A 22,258-nucleotide genomic window follows, 5' to 3' on the forward strand; every position below is an offset into this window, starting at 1 on the left:
CGATACAACTTGTGGGTGGGGACGGGAGGGAAAAACTGGGAGTGAGAGAGTAAAGGGGTGACATTGTCCAAAAAGAAACGAACTCTTTGCCTCTGTACATCATGTATATAATAACAATAAAAACATCTTAAAAATAAAAAATACAAAAATTATCTAAATGAACTCCATGAAATGGAAACAAAAGTTTTTTTTCCTTTGTTGCTGCTTTGGTTTTCTTTTCCTTTTGTCTTGTTTGTTTATCTGTCTTTAGGAGGGTAAGTGGGGGCCACAGAACTGGTAGGACAAAGGAGGAACAAATGCAGCAGTGGTACTCACTAGACACGATGTTGAAAATGAATGCTGCAACTTGTGGGTGGGGATGAGAGGGAAAAACGGGGAAAGAGCAAGGGAAGGGGTGACATTGCTCAAAAGGAAATTCTTTATCTGATTTATATAACCCCTCTGTACACTAACTTTACAATATCAATAAAATGCATTCAGAAATAGATAGAATGTAGACATTTTCAATTAAAATATTAGAAAAAATAAAGGTAGAAGGTGTGATGTTGGTGTCTGCCAACTTCAAGGAGAACCTAGACCAGGCAAAGGTCTGGGTAAGCCCACAGGGAGAGAGCACAATCATGCTCACACCAGTTAATGATGAGGAAGAGTGCTGGGGGGGGGGGGCAGAACGTCACTGCACAAAACTAGGCTGTCACACATCTGGTGACTGGCTTGTCAACTGACTTTATGATCTCCTGTCCCCTTTAGAACAGCTTCAGTACATTAGGAGGGCCCAGGCTGCCGTTCCTAAGCTTGGCACAGGTCATCCATTCCATGGTGCTCAGCCTTTCTAACTCTGCATTGAAGAAGCTAGAAACTGGTCTCCAAGACCAATTTAACCTGGACACTCTATGATTCTCTGCTGATAGAAACTCAGGAGCTGGGTGCTGGGCACAAACTTTCTGTACCTCTATGAAGCTCTCTTGGACTCTGTACTGAGGAATGGTTGAATTCAACAAATGCCTGTTCAGAGACTCCTGTCCTCTGAGCCTTCGGAAGCTTTGCTGTAGTCCTGAAGAAGTGTCTAGCCCGATGGGGGTGATAGAATACATTAACACATCTTTACAGTTTTATATGATTTTTATATAGTAGAAATAAGAGCCAAGGGCTGAGGGAGAAGAGGCCAGGGAACACTTTCCTATGAAAATCTGCCAGGAGTCCTGAAAAATGTCTATTCAATAACTGTCTGCTGATGATAATGAATAGCCTTTGTAGAGCTCATTAATAATAATAATAGCTATCACTTAATAGCGTTTACCATGTGCTAGACAGTGTTTATAAGTATGTTTTGAATATTAACTCATAATGAGAGCAACAGCCTGATGGTAAAGGTTCTACTATTGTACTCATTTTACTGAGAAGGAAACTGAGGCAAAGACAGCTTTAGCAACTTATCCCAAGGTCACAGAACAAGTATAAATCAGGTGCAGGATGTAAACCATACCCTGATGCTTTTGTTTTTGTTTTCTACAAGTGTGCTGAATTTTTCTAATGGCCCTAAAGTTCCCTGTCTCTTTCCAGTTGCCCCTGACTACAACATAGATATGCAGATTGCTCTTGGAAGGGAAGGACACTGAGGTACACAGGTGTGTGTGGGGGTGGGGGGGGGAGATTGGGAGGTCTTCATAAGATTATAAGAGCTTCATAAGAGCTTCCCAGGCGTAGATCACAGAATAAACCCATTTTTTGTACCACTCCAAAGGGTTCACTGAAGAGGCTCTCTTACTCTCTGTGATCCTATTGGAAACTCTCCAAACCTAGTCTTTTGGAGGTTTGATAGTGGTATTATTACCTAAGCATGAATGATGAAGTCATTTGTCATTGGAGATCTACTTCAGACTTTCTGCCTTCCTCATAGGTTGGAGCTTAAACTAAATGCCCAACCTTTTAATCCTGCTTTGATCGTTCCTTTATGCTTTCTGATTAGCACCTATCTTGAAGCTACTTAGGACTGCTAGATACCAGTCAATTCATAGGCAGAAAAAAGACACTGGAGCTGACTACTAATGGCCCATAACTGTAATCCTAGCTACTCAGGAGGCTGAGATCTGAGGATCAAGATTCAAAGCCAGCCCACACTGAAACATCCATATGATTCTTATCTATACCAATTAACTGGAAAAAGCTGGAAGTAGAGCTGTGGCTCAAGTGGTAGAGTGCCAGCCTTGAGTGAAAAAGTCAGACAGAAACATCAGGCCCTCGTTTAAGCCTCAGGACATGCATGTATGCATGCAAGCACCACACACACACACACACACACACACACACACACACACACACAAAGACACTAGAGATTACAGGAAAGAGGAGTAAATTACAGCAATACATCAATCACAGGTAGGTATTATTAATATACATTGTTTTTAATACTAGGAGAAACAAAGATGAAAAAGCAATAGGATCAATATTGTAAGGTAAGTGACAGAGGTGGGATTTGAACCCACATAGCTTGACTCCAAAGAACTCCTCTCAGAATACCATGCCTATTCATGAGCTATTCACTCAGTGAGTCAGGCCAGGTCTTTCAAAGGGCTGGAAATACGGACATTTCCAAGCCTATGGGGCTTTGTGAGCTGTTTTCTTTTCCCCACCTTTTGTAACTAACAAGTCAATTTGCAGCTCAAGACAGTGTCCTCACACTGTACCTTCTCATTGATTGCCGGGACTCTGAGTGAGAAATGATTTTATAAACTAGTTGGCTTTGAAAAGCACGCAGCAGCAGCCATTGAACATATGCTTCTGTGGGTATATATTTATTCAGCTTATGTTGAGTGTAATTTTGGATGCTTTGCATATTTTATATATTTTTTTTGTCACAGAGAGCAATTTAAAGGAAAAAAGTAAAAGAAAAAAAATCCCATTTCTAAATGGAGACAGATGCCATATATGTCCTCAGGGACTTGGAAGGGACAAGGCTCCCCAAGTCCAATATTCCAGGAATGGGAGTGGCAGGCTGGCAGGGGGGGGAGGAGAGGAGATTCAGGGGCTAAGAATCTAGCATCGACTCTGATGCCCATATGGAGACACTTACCATCCAGGCCCCAGGCAGGCTCTTCAAACTTCTTCCATTCGAAGGGCTTTCTACCATCCTGCTTGACAGTATGCTCCACATACTATTTGCCGAGTGCTAACTATTGGCCTGACCATGGCAATGAATTAATTCCCCTGGAAACCTAATGCTGAGGCATTGCTGTATGTAAGAGAACACAGATGTCATCGACCAGCACAGCAGGAAGCCACATGCTGGCCCAGCTCCAGAACCAGAACAACCAGAATTGGAACAACTCCTGCAGGGGTTACTGGAAGTCCTCAGAGGAGGGTCCTGTCACAGATACTGCCCATTTCCTATCTGGGTGATAATGGGTAGACAGAGTGTTATCCCCCTGAGTTGGCCTCTGCTGTTTCAAACCGGGACAAAAAGACCATTCTGCTGGGGTGCCGTGGAAGTTCAGAGTGTCCCAAAGTTGCCTTTAGAAGTTACTCGAGATACTTGCTCTCTCTCTCTGCCCTCTTTCCTGCCTAAAAGGTTCTCCTCTGACCCAGGATGAACTCATTTCAAAGATGTGCCTTAGAAAAAGTCTGCAGGTTTTGGACCAGCTGGAGGGGGAAAAAAAAATAAAGAGCGTGTGGGCGCAAAAATTTCCAAGGAGGAAAGCAGCAGCCCAGAGGGAATTTGTAAGAAGGGAGAATGCTCATGGAATGTGCCAGAAGACTCCACGTGTGGTTCCTGGTGACACCCAGTGTCACTTGCTGGCTATGCAAATACACATGAGCTCTTTGCTGCCCAGGGCACAGTTCCTCTCTGGGCCTTTAAGTCTCCAAGAGCAGCTCCCACACCTAGCAAATACTTAGGTGATGAGTTCTGAAGTCAGCTCCGCAGTTCAAACGCAATGAAGGACAAACTCAAGACAAAACATTTGCTTCTGTTGAAAGCAAAGACTGGTTTTACTGAGCTGGGGAGATGTGTTTTATGTTGGCAGATTCCACCAGCAGGACCGTGGTACAATTCTATCATGGTCAATTCTGCTATTTCCATCAAACTACATTTCTCATTAAGTGGCCCATCTCCCTCTAGGAACGTACATCATTCTGCCCAGAAAATAATTCCTCAGTGAGGGAAAAAGGTTAGCAAGTGTTTGATGAAACTCTGCCACAGTATGTTACTGCAAAGGGAAAGATATGAAGAATATTCAGGCAAGGTTCAGGCAGAAGCTGGAGAAAATAGAGGAATGGATAATTTTATTCACATAATTAGTAGTGATGGTCACGCGATTCCCAATCCACGTGTCCCCTAAGACCCATGAACAAGATAAAATAAAAAAAAAATTTTAAAAAGAAGAACACCCTCCTGGGGTGAAAGAATCCTCGGCTAGAAATTACAATACTTAGATTACATTCAATCATAGCTGTTATGTTTCTTGGCTTCCATTTGAGATGTATTTATTTTTATTTATTTGTATGCTGGCTTTTGAACCCAGGGCCTTGTACCTGCTTGAGCAGCACTCTACCACTGATCTACAGTTTCAGATACTCATCTTTATTTGTGTGCGTGTGTGTGTGTGTGTGTGTGTGTGTGTGTGTGTGTGTGTGTGTGTGTGTGTGTCAGAATTGGGGCAGTCTTAGCTGTTTCACTCAAGTTTGGCTCTTTACCACTTGACCCACACCTCCACATTCAGTTTTTCACTGGGTAATTGAAGATAATAGTCTCAAGGACTTCGCTAGTTTTGAGCCAGGATCCTCACATCTCAGCACCCCATAAGTAGCTGGCATAAGCCACGAGGGCCTGGCTTCCTCTTTATTTTTGACACAAGGAAAATGATTGTATAATGATGAAATCAAGATACACAGCTAGTTTGCTTTAAACGGGGTGGTGGGAGACCAAAATGGAAACACCCTGAGAAAAGCCTGTAGAAAATTATCTCAAGGAAACACAACTGAATGCAGCTTGAGCTTCCATTTTTAAAGCTACATCTATAAATTCTTATTTATATTTGCATATGCCATGGGGAAATGCTTATACGGGTTTATCTATAGACCGACATGGCACTGTTAATCTCTAAAGAGGGTGGGTAGTCGAGTAACAGGACCTTGATTTTTTTTTCTTTGTACAAAACAGTAGAGTGCTTGAATCTATTTAATTTTGCAATAAGCATAAGTGATTTACAAAAAAAATTGCTAAACTAAAAGAAAACTAAAGACCAGATGGGGAAAATACCTCATAAATATATTGTTATCGTCAGTAAGATACACACAGTTATTCCACTATTATTTGCTTCAGAGCCAATATCAGCAAGAGGTCCAAATATCAGCACTTGGATTCCTCTGGAGTGAAGTACACCGCTAAGAGCTGTGGAACCTTCCACAACCAGCAGGAGACAGTGGACATGCTGCCCACCTCGGCACCTATGCACCGCCCTGCATTTGGGTTCAATCCCACTCTCATTTCTCACACTTTACTGGACTCACAAACCACGTGAGCCCCACTCCTAAAATGGTACATTTACATGATCACTCTCCTGGTTAAGGACCGTCTGGGCCAAATACCCTAAACTGCACTTGAACTACAACCTGAAGGCAAAGAAGGACCGGAAAGCAGGAAATGTGGCGAACATAAAACCATAGTGTTGTTACTGTTGTGTTAATCTAGTCCATATCTTCACCTAAATCATGGAAAATTATCCTTCCTTTTAAGAATTTAGGAATCTGTTTTAAGGAAGTACCTCAAAAAGCCACGTGCTTGTGACCACACCTGTACTCTGAGGCTCTCAGTTTGAAGCCAGCCTGGGCAAAACAAAAGTTGGTAAGAGACCCTTATCTCAACTTAATTAGCAAAAAGAGTTTTATAAGTAGAGGCATAAATTAACTAGGACAGCACCAAAAAAAGCCAAGCATGAGTGTAAGGCTCTGCTTAAACTCCAGCACCAGTAAAAAAAAAAAAAAACTAACTCAAAGCACAGAAAAGACAGGATCCTCAGATCTGCTCATAGATAGATCATCAGAGCAATGTATCTATCGTTTTTTGGAGGTGGGGAGTAGGGTAAGTTGGGTCTTGGGGTTTGAAATCCGGGTCTGAATGCTATCTCTGAGCTTTTTTTTTCTCTCAAGGCTACCTCTCTATCACTTTGAGCTACTATATTACTTCCAGTTTTATAGTGGCTAATTGGAAATAAGAGTCTCAAGAACTTTTCTGCCCATGATGGCTTCGAACCACAATCCTCAGATCTTAACTTCCTGAGTAGCTAGGATTACAAGCATGAGCTACTGGCACATGGCTAGCAATGTGGTATAGTTACCATAGATGAAGCTGAAAACAAAATGTTCAAGAAGAGCAACAAGTCAACACTGTCTTTCTCAATAGAACACTACACAACCAATACAAATGATGTTTATGCAGATTAAGTGTGACAGTCTGGTATTAGCTTGGCCTAAATTCCCTGCTCTAGTTCTTCATATTTTCCTGGAACTAAGTAAGGAAAGAGAGGGTCTTAAGACCCACCCTTAGATGCTTGGAGCATAACAAGCACTTGAACAATTTTAGTTCCTATCATCTCCACCACCACCACCACCACTATCATCCAGGTAGAGATATTTGATAATGATAATACTAGCAACCTCCTGCTTTTCTAGGGCCACATGCTGGCCGCATGTATGCATTATCTCAGTAAGTACTAACAGCAGCTTTGGTGGGCAAGTGCTATAATTCTTGCCTCACCTCAACAGAAACCTGAGACTTATAGGTATTAAGTAACTTGCCTCAAAGATTCATGGCTAGTGAGTGACAGAGTGAAATTTTCTCCCAGGTTTCTCTAAAGCCAGAAACCATACTACGAAGTTCTGTATGAGTTCTAGAAGGTAGAGTCCAAGCAATGGGGTCACATACATTCTCTTATGGGGGTGCCTTTCCAAAGGCAAAAAAGGCATTTGAGGCAGGTACATAAACACAATTTAAATGTTAGCAAAAAGCCAGGCGCAGGTGGCTCACACCTGTAATCCTAGCTAAGCAGGAGGCTGAGATCTGAGGATCATGGCTCACAGGCAGCCCAGGCAGGAAATATCGTGAGACGCTTGTCTTCAATTAATCACTCAAAACCAGAAGTGGAGCTGTGGCTCAAAGTGGTAGAGTGCTAGCCTTGAGTGATAACCCCCAGGCTCCGAGTTGAAGCCCCACAACTGACAAAAATTAAATAAGAAAATAAAACAACAACAAAAAATATCAGCAAAGATGCTGGTCAAAGGAAATGGATAGAGATTCCCAGCCTCCCATATTTGTTTTCCTACCAATCTATTCCTTCCTACCTTGCTTCCTACCATGCTGTCCTTGATTCACACTGCAGTCTGTGACTGTCTATCAGGAGATCCTGAAATCTAGAACCTAGGAGAACCTTAGCAATGCACCAGTCTTCTTCAAGCCCCTCCAGAGTTCTGTTCCTAGCCTCTGCCATGGCTCTGCCTTCGTGAAGTAATGTGCTTAATGCTTAGAGCCAACAGTTGGCAGAAGCACTTCCTGCCTCTTTGATGTGGAGGTCCTTCCTCCGCCCACTTCTTTCTAGGAACCAAAGGGTAAAACCCATCACTGTGGAAGTGTGAGGGCTGCTCTCTGGTCTTAACAGATAATGAGTTGCACTCAATAAACTCAGCTTATGAGAAACACCATCACACCTGGAAAGACCCGGTCCCAAAGAAATAAAAAGAAAAAAAAAAATACAGAGAAGCCTTGAAATGTCAGGGGACGAATAAAATATTCAACACTCTAAAAGGGTGCATAAGATTTTAATGTTATGCATTATCATCTCCATGCTGCCTCACTTTCTCTTCCCCTGCTGGGCTGGCAAGGGAGAGTCTTACCCTAGAAGTCTACAAAGGAAAGGCATAATGCACACAGCTCCTAATGGGAAACGACTCCCTTCTTTTCACTTCCCAAAGCTGAGTCCTGTGTGGGAGCTTCCAATGAATGGCAGTTCCACCTTCTTCTGTCTTCACCATCTCCTTTCTGAATACATCCTCTCTCAGGGCCTGGATCTCTTAGGAGGAGAGGCAGAAAAATGCATCCTGGACATGGAGGGTAAACAGGTGCTCCCTAATACTGGAGAACTATCTAAAGCCTCTACAAGTTGCCACTAGAGGCAGTGCAAGAACAGACTTTGGAGTGCTATAGGTGTGAGTCTGACTTTTGGCTTTGTCTTTTCCCGGCTAGTTGGATATGGACAATGTTCTCATTCAGTTCCTCATGGATAGCATGGGAAGAGATGCTTGGCTTGTTAGGCTATGATGCAGATTCAGTGTCATGCTGTGCTTCAAGCACTTATCCCAGGGCCTGGAACTCTGATAATAACCAGCATCATCTTTGCCAGCAATACCGGGATTGATGTTATTTATACATTCATCTATTAACTCACAGCATTGACATCGGTCCTGGTTTTCCTGGTGAAGGCCCACATTGAGAATTCTCCAGCTGTGGACCTGTCTGTAAGCATTATGCCACCTTTGGTCCTCAGCTCCATCCAGACCTGAGCTCCTGCTTACCCTGGAGTTCCCACCATACAGCTGGCCCCTCCCTCTCTAATGGAGTCAGCGTGCTCTCTCTCCGGGGCAAATATGGCTCCTCTAATGAATCTTGTACTAATCTTTCTCCTATGCCTGCCTGCCTCCCCATGGTCCCCTGGCATGGATATGAAAGATTCTTTCATGGATCCTTTCATTGGTGGCTCTATGAGGATAGGTTCCTCTGTGGATTTGCTCCCCGCCTCCACTTTGGATGGGGGTCCGACCAGCTTCCCTGGGACCTAGCCTGAGATCCTATACTCCGATTGCCAGATGACCAACAAGGTAACTTTCTCTTGACTGAGCACTCTACCTGCTGCCCAATACTGGCTAATTAAGTCCTTCCTCCAGGTGAGTGATCACTGTGCAGGCTCCATGCCTCTCCCAGGGGGCCTCAGAGCCCCCCCCCCAAAAAAAAAAAAAAAAAAACTTGGCCAAGTCTCTAGCTGATGGCCTCCACGGCCGAGGGACACTGTGGAGAAATGTGACGACATTTCTCACTGGTTGTTTCCCACTTTTTGCACCAAATTCGCTGCCAGGGATGCTCTCAGTCAGATTTTGGTTCCACGTCACTTACCATGGATGGAGAAGGATAGAACTAAATTTCCTTGTAACCAAATTTGGCCCCAAATTTAAAACTCCACTTATGTGAGTACTCGAACAGGCAGAACTCTCTCTCTCTCTCTTTCTCTCTCTCTCTCTCTCTCTTTCTCTGTCTCTCTTAACCTCTCCCTTCCAACTAAAGGTAAAAGTATGGATGAGTTTAAGGACCCCTCCCCTGTAAGGCATCCCTGTTTCTGTGGGCCCCCCTGCGAGGTGGCCTCCCCTACAAGGCCCCCTCTTTTGCAGCCTCCACTGTGAGGTAACTCTCTTGTGGCCTCCCCTGTGAGGAACCCCTTTTGCGGCCTCCCCTGAGAGGTACCCCCTCCTTTGTGGACTTCCCTGCTGGACCCTCACATCAGTGGCCCCCTCTGTGGGGATCCCTCCTCTGTGAGCCTCTGTCCCCCATGGGACCCCTCCTCTGCCTTTGCAGCGGGGGATGGAACCGGAAGCTCCACGTGTGCCAGAAGCAGTGCACCCTCACTGTCAAAATCTTCAGCTCTCTCTAGCATTGACCGTGTGGCGGGTGCGCCATCTTGGCATTGTGGGAGCTCAGATGCTATTTCGCGCCAACTTGACCAGACCAGCAGCACTATTATATCATGCCACATGTCTGTTTGTGTCTTGTCTCCTGCTTACTAAATGTTTCTTGTTGTTGGCAAAGTTTTGCGTTTTAAACTGACCACGTGGTTCCATCATAATTAGTCAAAGTAATTCCAAAATCCTTAAACAGCCCATTTAAAAAATCTAAGTGCACTCTATACTCTGTGCAAGACATGTCTGTCTGTCTACTTGTTTATATGTAAATGGTTATAGTTTCAAGGTTACCAAGTACTCTGCTTACTAAAAACCTTTGTCAGTGGAAGCTGTGATTTAATCTAAATTGCTTTAAAACTTTGTGACCTGAGTATAAGCCAAAGGAACAAAGGCTAAGGTCTTTGTTTTCTCCCCTGGGTGTGGATCAACTCCCTTTAAGATCAAGGGACCGGAGTGACTGAGTCCAGGCAAAGCTGCCTAAACCAGTGGCACCAGCCTGCAAAAGCCAGTGTAAACCAGGTCTTTAACCAGTATATGTAGAAATTTTTGCAGGTAACCAGCGGGAGGTGCCACAGATGCCACAGACTTGCCCAGACTCCGGCCTTGCTCTGTCACACATGACCAAAAGCCTGCTAATTTGGGGTAAAACACAAGCCACCTTAGGTATTTGTTCCTGTAAATGTTAATCCCCACAAGTTAGACCAGAAGGGATATAGGACCAAATGATAAATCTTTGGCCTAGAGGTAAAGGGTGTAGCCCAGTGTTTCAATAAAGCCTGGAAATGCAGATTAAAGTAACTTTAGAAAAAGGGATTGAAAATGGCGTCTCCTCGGTGAAAATTTGGGAAGTTGTGGGGAGTGGCTGGCCTCCCAGACAGCGTTTAAAATTAAAATTGTCTTAAAGGTTTTTTAAAGTCCAAAAAGATAAATTAGGATTAGCAGAGACCTGAGATTGTGTTCTTTTTGAGATCTGCCTAAATCAGGTTCCTCAGCCAGCCAGAAAAATGCTTTTATAAACCAGAGTTTTAAACAGGCTACTCTGCTGTAGCCCAAGATATAAGCCATTTTAAACAGGCTGCCAATCAGTCTCAGTTTAAAAACATCTACTGGGTTTTATTTAATAACTCTGGAAGATAATTGGTGGTCAATTGTTAACAAGTTATAGGTAACCTCTGTCTCATTGATCTCCTTGTTGCTTTAATTGGGAAAAAAGGGGGCTTTTGAAACAAAGACTTCTTTGTGCCATCCTGGGCATAAAAAAAATCCCTCTAAAACTCCATCTCCCAGATAATCAGCACAGAGCCAGGCTGGAGGCATGGCTCCAGACTCACCTCCAAGTATCCAGCTGAAGGCTCAAAGTGGTATTGTGACTCTAAGTGGTAGAGCACTAGCCTCAAGCAGAAGTGCTGAGGGACAGTGCCCAGGCCTTGAGTCCAAACCTTAAATGCCAACTGGGACAAGCTATCCCAGCAAAGGATGCTGAGACACCCACCAGGAGTACAAAGTCATTCCTGACAATGGAAAACCATGGAGAGTAAGAGGAGATGACGTCCTAAATGGAGTCAGTTCATGCTCGCCCTTTCAAAATTAATCAGAGCCAGGAGATCAAGAGAAATAGTTGTTTGCCCACCTAATGTCCATACCCGTCTACCTTTTAACTAGACAGAAAGTTTACAGCCTTGCCTTTGTCACTGCTATTTGTATCTATTGCAGCCTCTGACTGGTACTCCCAACCAATCCATTATGCTCCCCCTACTCAGTTACCCAAAAGACCCTAGACACCCCCTTTCTGCCTTCCTCGCTCCAAATCCAGTTATTCCTCCTTCCCTGTAAAGGGCTGTAATTGGGCTTATACTCCAAATGAAACTTTTCTGGCCCATGGCCAATGTGTGTTCTCCTATGTCATTCATGTTAACTGACCTTGTCACTGTGTTAGCTCTTTGCTTGACTTCCCAAAAGTCTCTCAAGAGGATAACATCCCCTGCCCAGGATACCTCTTGGGAACAAGTCAAGTCCATCCTGTTCCTTCAGGCAACCAGAGACATCACTTACGCTGCCCTGCCTTGACTAGTGCAGACCCAGACCCTATGAACTCCAGCTCCGGGGATTCCTTGATGCCCTCAGGCCAGCAGGAAGGAGCCAAAAGAGCCCATGACACCTGTTGGCTCTGGAACCTTTAAATATCTCTGCTACCTCCTCCTCAGGTTACTGTGAACCTAAAGCAGGAAAAGTCTTACTTCCCCTCCTCCAGGAGTCAGGTGGGAGTCAGGTGCCATGCCTATCTCCAATCCAAGACAAAAAAGGCAATTTCAGGTCTTTGATAGCTCCTTCTGGGAACATCAATCCCTCCATGATATTCCTCTCTTGGAGTACTAACAACAATTTTTTTTTTTTTTTGCCTTTTATTAATTGCTTGAATTTTAGTTAACTCTTGTCAGGTACCAGGCTGAGCAACGACCCAGAGACCCCTGACTACTTCGCCCCTTTACAGCAGGAAGTAGCTTTGGAAAAAATGACCTCCGCCCATTACAGCCCCCCCCCCCTATTTTTTATTAAACAACCCAGTGGGGAATGTTAGCTCACCTTTGGTCCTCAGCTCCACCCAGACCTGAGCTCTCCCTGCCCTGGAGTTCCCGCCATACAGCGGGCCCCTCCCTCTTTCTGCCCAGACCCTGCTGCTACCTAAATAGTGGAGGCTGCCATGCACACTCTCTCTCTGGGGCAAATATGGCTCCTCTAATAAACCTTGTAATAATCTTTCTCCTGTGCCTGCCTGCCTCCGCATGGTCCCCTGGCATGGATGTGACAGATCCTTTCATCGATCCTTTCACTGTCAAGACTGCTCTATTAAAAACTCTACAGAGGAGATGTCCCACCAATGACTGTCCTAGCATAGGAGGCCAAATTGGTTCCCAGGAAGATGCTTCACCTCCTGACTTCGAACAAGAAAAAAAAAGAATATGGCAAGCATTACTCTTTTCATTTTGGTTGTTGGCAAACTCACTTTCATTGTGCTTGTGTTGCTAAGTTCTAAACCTGGCTGCATCTTTGGAGTTCACTGCTGGGAAGTGAGCAACCCCGCCCAGGGGCCAGCCTCCACTAAGTTTTGGTCTCACTGTACCGGTCCGGGAGGGTTGGATGCTCAGGAAGATGCGGTTGGGCTTCCTCTTGTCAGCAGAGCTTGGGCTGTGCTCTGGTGATCTCTCACTGTTTGTCTTTCCTGCCTCTTGAGGTTTGCCACATTTAATTGCCACCCAGCTGAATCATTGAAAGAGGAACAAGAATTAAGAAAAGCAGCCTCTCTTGCCTTATTGAACCAGATTCTAGTTCTTGCCTCTTTCCCTGAGCCTCTAAGAAATAAACATTCCTGTCTTCATCTTGACCCTCAATGGCAATATTTTGGTGTTGTCTCTAGGTATTGCTGAGTTGTCATGGGTCCCTACAGTCCTTTCTGATATTTGGGAGGCCAGAGAGAGTTTTAGGTGAAAATAGGATTTGAAAAAGAGGAAGCAGAGAAGGTCGATACTTGTGTTCTTGGTGCCCTGTAGGAGTGAGGAGTGCGGGGTCCTTTTCTAGCCTAGTTCAGGTCAGTTTGAGACTGGTGGGTCATTTAGAGGTACAGTAGGGAAGTAATACTGGAAACACTGCCTGGAAGATACCATCATGTCCTGGGATCCTTTGAATATGCGAATCTACCTAGCATTGCTCCTCCTCCCCACTCTCGCCCACTATGCTTGCCCACACACTATTTATTTACCTATCAACCTGTTTCTCTCATGTGATAACCGTAGGGAACACAATCACTGGAAGGTTTCAATTGGTCAAAATATGCACAGCACTTAGAACCGTGGGTGACCCAGTCACTCTGTAGATAGATGGATGCTCTGATATTACTAATATTGTGCTTTTTGTAAAATGAACACGAGTGCCATCAAGGACAGTTGCAAATTGTTACTCTCCATGAACACCTGTTAGCTACCATGTGACAAGTACCAGCTGTCCCCAACTGCCACCCACTTTTCTTGAACACGCACACCAACCCTTTTAAGATATCCTTGCAGGGAAACAGAGACTTGTTCAAGGTAAAATTGTGATCCTGCAAAGTCTATTTGTCTTCCAAACTTGCTTACAAATAAGATGGGGCTCTTTGTGTCCCCTGTCCAGCTTGCAGCACTGAATAAAAGAATGTTGCTAGGGCTGGGAAGGTGGCTCAGTGGTAGAGCACTTGCCTTGCATGCATGAGGCCCTGGGTTCGATTCCTCAGCACCACATAAACAAAAAGAAAAAAGCCGGAAGTGGTGCTATGGCTCAAGTGGTAGAGCGCTAGCCTTGAGCTGAAGAGCTGAGGGACAGTGCCCAGGCCCAGAGTTCAGGCCTCACAGCCGCCCCGCCCCTCACCCCCCAAAAGAATGTTGCTAAATAATGTTTCATACTGATGATAGCAAGGAAAACTGGTCTTGTAAAGGCCATTGCCACCAGCAGCAGTCATGGGGAAAGAAGAATCCTGAAATGGAATCTAGCTTCTCTCACTACCTTCCTACACAAACATGAACAATTTCTGCATCCTTCTGGGGCTTTGATTTCCCATTTGCATAATACAGAGGGACCAGGCCTGGGCTAGAAGATCTGCAGGGTCCTCTTCTATTCTAGCAGCACTTGTCTGTGACTTGGTGTTACAGGTAAACAGGTAAAGATGACCAGAACTTCTTTGCTATTCTGTGACAGATGAAGGCCGCATTTCTCCTGCTGAATCTGGGATGGTATGAATGCTTTTCTAGACCAATAGTAGATGGTGGTACTGACTTAGCATGGTCCCTTTGCTGCTTTCTCCTCTACAGCATAAAAAGATCAGGTCATGTGGAGAGACCTGGTGTAAACACACTAGTCAAGAGCCCTAACTGAGGTCCAGCTCTACACAGCTATCTCAGCTTTCCACAGGACAGGTAAGTGAAGCAACCTCTTTAAAATGAACCCTACAGCCCTAGATACCCTCTGCTGTCAATCAGACACAAGTCTGATCTAATGCCATGATTAAGTGCTTGTGGTTTTCTTTTGCTCTCCATCTTCATAATGTTATACGGCCACACAGAATAATGAACCCATAGCCCTACATTTAAAACAACCTTTCTTTGATCATGATGCTTGCAAGATCTGCAACCTTTCTAGTGCACAGTAATTTTTCACTCCAGGAGAGGGAAGAGGAGTCCAGCCTCCCTTCTTCCCTACTTCCTGTTGCTTCATTTACTATGAATTTACTCATCCCTGATCAAGAGATGAGGGCTCCCTGGAAATAATTAAACATTAGCATATTGCACATGGGTCATGCCTGTAATCCCAGGTACTCAGGAGGCTGAGACCTGAGGATCACAGTTAGAAGCCAGCCAGAGCAGGAAAGTCTGTGGGATTCTTATCTCCAATTGGCCAGTAAAAAGCTGCGAGTGGAGCTATGACTCAAGTGGTAGAGAGCCAGGTTTGAGCAAAAACACAAAAAGCATCAATAACAAAAAAAGAGCTAAAGGCCAACAATCATCATCATCATCATTGAAAATAAAAACAGGAAAATTCTTTATATGTTATCTCCCCTATCACCCCCTTTCCTCATATTATTTTTCATTCTGCCATAGTATTGTACTGATGTTGGGACAAATTATTGCAAATGCTGTGGCTTGAAACCACATAACTTTATTATCTTATACTTGTATAATCATACATCACAGGTCTTACTTGGCTGCTATCCCTGTGTTGGCAGGGCCATTTTCCTTACGGGAGATGCTAGGTGTGAATCTGTCTCCTTGTCCTTTCCAGCTTCTAGTGACCCTTTCTAAGGACATTCCTTAGCTTGCTGCTAAGTCCTTCCTCCATCTGCACAGCTAGGTCTATTGCATTTCCTTGATAGGTGCTTCTGCTTTTTCCTTCCCCATGCAAGGACTAATGATAACACTGGGTTCTCCCTGAAAACCCAGGACAATCTCCATCTTTTAAGGTGATTTTATTAATGATCTTAATTTTATATGCAAGGTGAGGTAGCCTGAAATATTCTGCACATCTTATGACCATGGAGCTAAACTGGGTCATCACATCCAAAGGGTTGTTATGGCAGGGAAGATTTCAAAAGCAGAAGCATGAAATCAAGGAGGAAATAAAGTCCAGGATTTTATTTTGTGTTTCAGAAGTTGTGGTCTAAATAGGAAACAAAAAAAACCTAAGGACGAAATAATTTTTAAAATAATGGAATGTGTACATCTATAATCTCAGCACTCAGGAGTCTGAAACAGGAGGATATAAACTTGAAATCAGCTTGGGCTGGTTTACATGGTAAGGATCTGTCAAGAAAGGAAGGAAGAAAGGAAGAAAGAAAGAAAGAAGAAAGAAAGAGAGAGAGAAGGGAGGGAGAGAGGGAGGGAGAAAAGGAGGGAGGGAAGAAGGCAGGCAGGCAGGCAGGCAGGAAGGAAGGAAGGAAGGAAGGAAAGAAGGAAGGAAGGAAGGAAGGAAGGAAGGAAGGAAGGAAAGGAGAGAGGGAGGGAGGGAGGGAGGAAGGAAGGAAAAAAGAAGGAGCCAAAAGAAAGAATCTGTGAATGTTTTTGATATATTAGATAGTTAGACTCCCTCCCATGCATTATGAAGTACAAATCATTTGAGCCAGGGAAGAGTATCATGTTCAAAGTCAAACAAGGTAACTTTGTAAGAGTTAATTAATGTCCTTTAAAGGGACTCGATGCTCTTTTCCCACCAGGCTAATCACATGGGTGGTTGAAGGGGATGAAGGCTTATAGAAAATCTGGTCAGTTGGCTGAGGATACAGCTCAGTGGTAGAGGGCTCACCTTACCTCTGCAATGCCCTGAATTTAATTCATAGCAACACACAGACACAAAGAGACTAATGCACACACACACACACACACACACACACACACACACACACACACACACACAGAGACTAATGCACACACACACACACACACACACACACACACACCCACACCAATGGACTGAATTGCTCTGTGACTTACCTGGCTGACAGCATCTGGTCAAGGGCAGGCACGGTCAAGTGCTCTTCCTTGCATGAAAACACCTGACTACAGATGTCTTCACTGTAAGTCTAGGTGAAGGAGAGCTTTGGGAGCCTCTGTCAGATCCACAGGGTGCCATAGAAAAGCTGTTGGCCATTTCTAATTCTTTCACAAGGGTGGAAAAGCTAACTAGAGACAAAGCCAGCTGGTCTAAAATGAACCTGTGGTTGGATGAAAAGCACCAAGTAGCAGAAGGCAACAGGAAGCACACACCTGTGTATCAGGTGTGAACAGAGAGGTCTTTCAGATGTAAGAGGAGGAGTGATGGCTGAGGGGAAGAAAGAGCAGTTATCTGGCCAACTGTTGATGACTGAGCACTAAAGCAGCCTTTATGCTTATGGACACTTTCAGCCTTCTTAGACTTGAATATTCAGGCAGAGGTAAGAGATAAAAACTCAGAATTGACTAGAATTAAGTGGCTACTGACAAATGGATGGAACAGAACTAAAATGACTGCTTTGTTGTAGGACACTATAAGAAGCTGGATAATCTAAGCTTATGAATGCAGCTCCAATACCACAGATGTTACATAAAATGTCAACAACATGGTTTCTTTTTGCCAATGCTTGTACTTGGGGCCTCATGTTCACTTGGCCTGCTTGCTCATGGCTGGCCCTCTACCACTTGAGCCATGTCTCTAGCCTGGCTTTTTGCTGGGTGAGAAAAATGGAGAAGCCACATTTTGAAGGATTGAATAAGGAGTCTTTATTAAAAGGCTGGTGAATGCATGGTAGAAACCTGTTTCAGAGACCAGCAGCCAGAAAATACACAACACTTAGGAAACTGAGCCATGAAGGCCAAGGGGAAAGAAAGAACAAAAACATTACCATCAAATCAATTCAGCTCCAATGGAAAGCTGAAGTGGGAAACCATGGTGACCAGAGAAGAGCCAGGAGCCAAGAGGCAGAATACAAACACGGAAACATGTGGCATAAATTCATGGCGCCTGAGCTGGTCTGGTCCTAAATACGGTAAGGTCAGAGGGCAGGGTCCCAGGAAACTTGAGTCCCAAGCCCTGGACTGACAGGTTTAGTAACTTATCATCCAAGTCCCCACCCCTGCCTCCAGGGATTCAAGCATGCCCATTATGGGGAAGAGAGGGGAGATTAGAGAGGATCTTCACCTTCCCCAATCACGAAGACAAGATACCAGATCCTACCAACCAGCATGTGGCCAAGATGGTGCTGGCCAGATCTGATCTCCCCAGTTCAAATTGTAAATGGGGTCTCACAGACTTTTCTGCCTGGTCTAGTTTTGAACCATGACAGAACTCAGTCTCTTGAGTATCTAAGATTAGAGGTATGTCCAGCAGTAATCTAATCTCATTTCACAGAGAAATTTCACTCTGTACCTCTCAACTCATTGCCAGTTGTCTTATCTGAGACTGTAGGAAATCTGAGTTGAAGAACCATTGATCCTTTTTGAAGTATGAAGAGACTGAGTCTATCTAGATGTATTTAGTCCCTGGACAGCTAATGGACAATTTAAAGATCAGGTATAATCCACTCAGACCAACCTTACTTCCATGGTTCTTTACTTCTATCGATTCTCAGCTCCATGGAAAAATGATCCAAAGTGCTGAGGCTGAAAACATGGCCTTGAAGAGGTGGCCTTGACCCCTCTCTGTCTTGCTACCCATGGTAAGTCTTCAGAAAGTCACTCTTACTACCAGAGCGTTGTTTCTTCATCCTTGAGAGAACTCAAAGTCTAGCGTTGTTATAAGGAAGAGTTTTAGGAAGTAGATATTTTCTGAAAAAAATTATAAGGTATGATTATTTTTAGACCAGATTGAATTCCTTAGAAAGGGGGTTGAGAAAAAGTTTCTCTTTGCAGCATAATAGAGTGTTATAGAGGAACGATAGGGCTTTAAATCTCAGTGCGAAAATGGATATTGCCTTGCCTATTCTGTAGAGGAGAGCCTGCCTTTCATCCACCGAGCCCTGGAGCTGCAGTTTTAACATTATACCCTTAATCTAGAAGGAAGTCTCTGACAACCTCATCAGGCTGTTGAATTTTCTCCTAACCTACAGGGAATGAGTGTGCTTTTTCTTATCTCCCCCCAGGTTTCCCCCCCCCCCCCCCCCGTGTATATTAATGAGAGAGAAAGACATATAACTCCTGGCTACACACACACACACACACACACACACACACACACACACACACACACATCTTGCATTTTGAGGCATCTGTCTTTTGGAGCACCAACTCTGAAGGAGAAGGAGCTCAATTCAAGAAAGAGAATGGAAGCCAAAAAGGAAAGAGGCCAACAACTCCATGCTTTTGTAAAAGTCAATCACCTGTGTTGTAGAGATGTCATGAATTTGGTATATTCTTTGGAAATTGTCTACCAATTAGCTCTAAGACTCAGATAAACCTTCCTTTACCTCATTGGACATTACTTTTTCCCATATGCAAACTAAAGACTAGGCTGTGGTAATTGGAAGTAGATGGCTGTTGCTGTATCCCCATCAAACAACATCTTGCTCGGTTGATGGCCTCCACAGTTCCTCAAGAGTCTATATCTTTCCCCATCTCAAGGGCAGAGATTTCAAGGGCAGCTTCCTCTAGCTGAAGCTCCCAATGTGATTCATTCAGAAGACTGCCGGTCCCACCACCATGGACCACAGGGATTGGTTAGTACAGTGGTGGTGGGAAGGGGAAACAATCAAGTGGACCCAAGAAGATCAACCTGACAATATAGTTGGAGAGACAGGAAAGGACTCACTGAGTAGAGAAGATATAGCAGGCCAGAGAATGGCATGATCAGGAAAGCAGAGTTGGGAAATGGAGAGTTGTCCCAATGACATTGTTTGAGGCCCATGATCTAACTGGGCCTTAACTCAAGCCCCTGGACTTACCCTTTCTGCATGAAATCTTTTGTGTTGTCTTCCACATGTAGTCCTAAGAATTGTCATTAGCCAGGTACTGTTAGCTCATGCCTCTAATCCTAGCTACACAGGAGGTTGAGATCTGAGGATTGTGGTTTGGAGCCAGCTTGGGCAAAAAAGCCTGTTAAGACTTTTATCTCCAATTAACTACCAAAGAAGCCAGAAGTAGAACTGAGGCTCAAGTGGTAGAATGCTAACCTTGATCACAATAGTTCAGGGATAGTGCCATAGCCCCTGAATTCAAACCCCAGGACTGGCATAGTGGCACACACACACACACACACACACACACACACACACACACACACACACACACACACACACACGACTCTAAAATATAGCTTCAGAAGCAGAGCTGTGGCTTAAAGCAGTAAAGCACCAGCCTTAAGGGGAAAAGCTCAAGGACAGCACCCAGGCCCTGAGCTTAAGCCCCATGACCTGAAAAAAAAGGTTCCATTGTGTCATCTGATATTCTAGAAGTTCTTCTTATACGGGGTCCTTTTCCCCCCAGAGCTGCTATGTAGGTGTGTTGACTGTTGTTTTTATATATTTCATTTTCCTTGGGTCTCATTCAGAGAGCTCGGTGCAGAGCAGGGATCTTTGTCCCTTCTCAGCTTCCTCTCTTCCTGTTTTCCTTTCTTTTTATTTACTGGGATGGGAAGTGACAGGGTGCTGAGCTGAATCAATAAAGTCTCTGGATTTCCTCCTCCATTTATCGGAAGAGACAAACTCTATAGAGCCCCTCTATGCTCTAATGTGTCATGGGTGATATAAGAAATGTGGGTAGCAGAACAGCAATGGTCTGGGAAGAGCACCACCACTGGCTAGCAGGGGAGGGGAAAGACGTCACGAAGGAGATGGGTCTGCAAATATGTCCTCTTGTGTGCTCCAGGGCTGATAGAGCAATTCACTCTGTCAGTGAGGGCTGTGAGGCAATAAACGGGCAGCATGTTCAAAGAACTACATTTAATCAGCTGCATTCGGCTCTCACGTAGAATGAAGCAAAGTGGTGAGAGATGCAGCTGGAGAGGTTGGAAAGGGGCCAAAAGAAGGACGCTGTATGCCAGACTCCCTTTAGCCTAGGGTGAAACATCTCCCTTGTAGATTTCCAAGACACTCCATAATGCACACATAATTATCCCCCCATTCTTTCTCTTTTTTATTTACTTCATAAATATTCAGGTTCCAGGGACTCAAACCCCTTTGGGGGGGGAGGGGGAGTATAACCCTGGAACTTACATTTTGAAACGCAGGTCATGCTTACAATACAAAACAAAACAAACAAATTCAACGATGGGGACACTTGTCTAGGAAATAGGGATTGCTAGGTATGCCATGTCCTTACTTCACAGTAGATACTGAAACTCCATGCTAACAAGATGATCTCCATCACCCTATCGCTCTACCTTGGTCATCTGTGTTCTTTCTAAGGAAGACTCTTATAACCCTTAAGTCTCCGCCACAACTTTCTCTTCTGGACTCCCCAAAGCATTATTTACAGCTCATTGACTCTACCCTGCTTCCCCCCCTAATGTATTCACAGAGATAAAGCATGCATTCCTTTACTTTCAAAATGCTTATAAACTTTTGGAAGCCAGGGCCTCTTAAGGACCTATTTATTATATGGCAGACACTCAAGTTATAATATCTCCTCTCATTCTTCCCACAATTCCAAGAGATAGGTTTGATTCTTGCGCTCCACAAGTAAGAAACCTGAAGCAGCCTGGTGTGCCCAAGGGCGCAGAAGCTAAAGTTCTGAGTACTGTGAGCCTTCCTGACTTGCGTTCCCTGGCAGGGAGACACTGCTACCAGGTGGCTGTGGCACCTGAGAGAGCACCATGTTTCTGGGCCAACAGGCACTCACCACACATCCCGAGGAGTCCACCTGGCGATCAGACACGCACTTGAAGTTGCGAGTGCAGCCCCCATTGTTCCGAGCGCAGTCACGGACTGGCCCGAAGGAAGACAGCAGGTCATTGATGGTTTCAAAGTATGTGGACAGCATCGCTTCTTCCCTTGGAGAGAAAGGGGATGGTTAAAGCACAGAGACAGCTGCATCACCACATTACATATTTAACTTGGACTCATTTCCTGCGTGATTATGATTTGCTTGGCTTTGTTGGGTTTTGGTTTGTTTGTTTGCTGGTACCAAAGCTTGAACTTGGTGCCTTGAGCTCACTGTGCTGACTCAGGATAGTACTCTACCACTTGAGCCACACCTTCAGCCTAGTTTTTTCTGGTTACCTTTTTTCAGATGGAATCTCAGACTTTTTCTGCTTGGGCTGGTTTCCACCTCAATCCTCTGATCCTAGCTTCCTGAGTAGCTAGGATTATAGGAATGAGCCATCAATGCCCAGCTTGATACCTCATTTGTTTTATTTGTAATCACAAGAATAACACAAATACATGGTTAAAAAGAGGGCAAAAAGTAGGTATACCATCACACAGTTCCTAAGACATGTGTGAAAAAGAGAAACAGACTCAGGACTTTACAAATCTTATTTCATTATTTGCCATAAACTCGGGAGGTTAGGTGTGAGATTTCCATCTTACTAATAGGTGAATTATGTCTTAAAA

The 22,258-nt window shown here is 44.3% G+C and overlaps 1 protein-coding gene across 1 annotated transcript in view; it reads right to left on the reverse strand.

The window, feature by feature from the left end:
• Positions 1-22,258, reverse strand: part of Astn2 (astrotactin 2) — an 887,273-nt gene that overhangs the window by 353,320 nt on the left and 511,695 nt on the right. Inside the window, exon 11 of the mRNA XM_042678724.1 lies at positions 21,546-21,696. Coding sequence (XP_042534658.1) covers positions 21,546-21,696 — 151 coding nt within the window. The remainder of the gene's footprint in view (positions 1-21,545; positions 21,697-22,258) is intronic.

The sequence above is a fragment of the Dipodomys spectabilis genome, unplaced genomic scaffold (assembly GCF_019054845.1).
Source record: "Dipodomys spectabilis isolate Male_0828 unplaced genomic scaffold, ASM1905484v1 ptg000046l, whole genome shotgun sequence".
NCBI lineage: Eukaryota > Metazoa > Chordata > Mammalia > Rodentia > Heteromyidae > Dipodomys > Dipodomys spectabilis.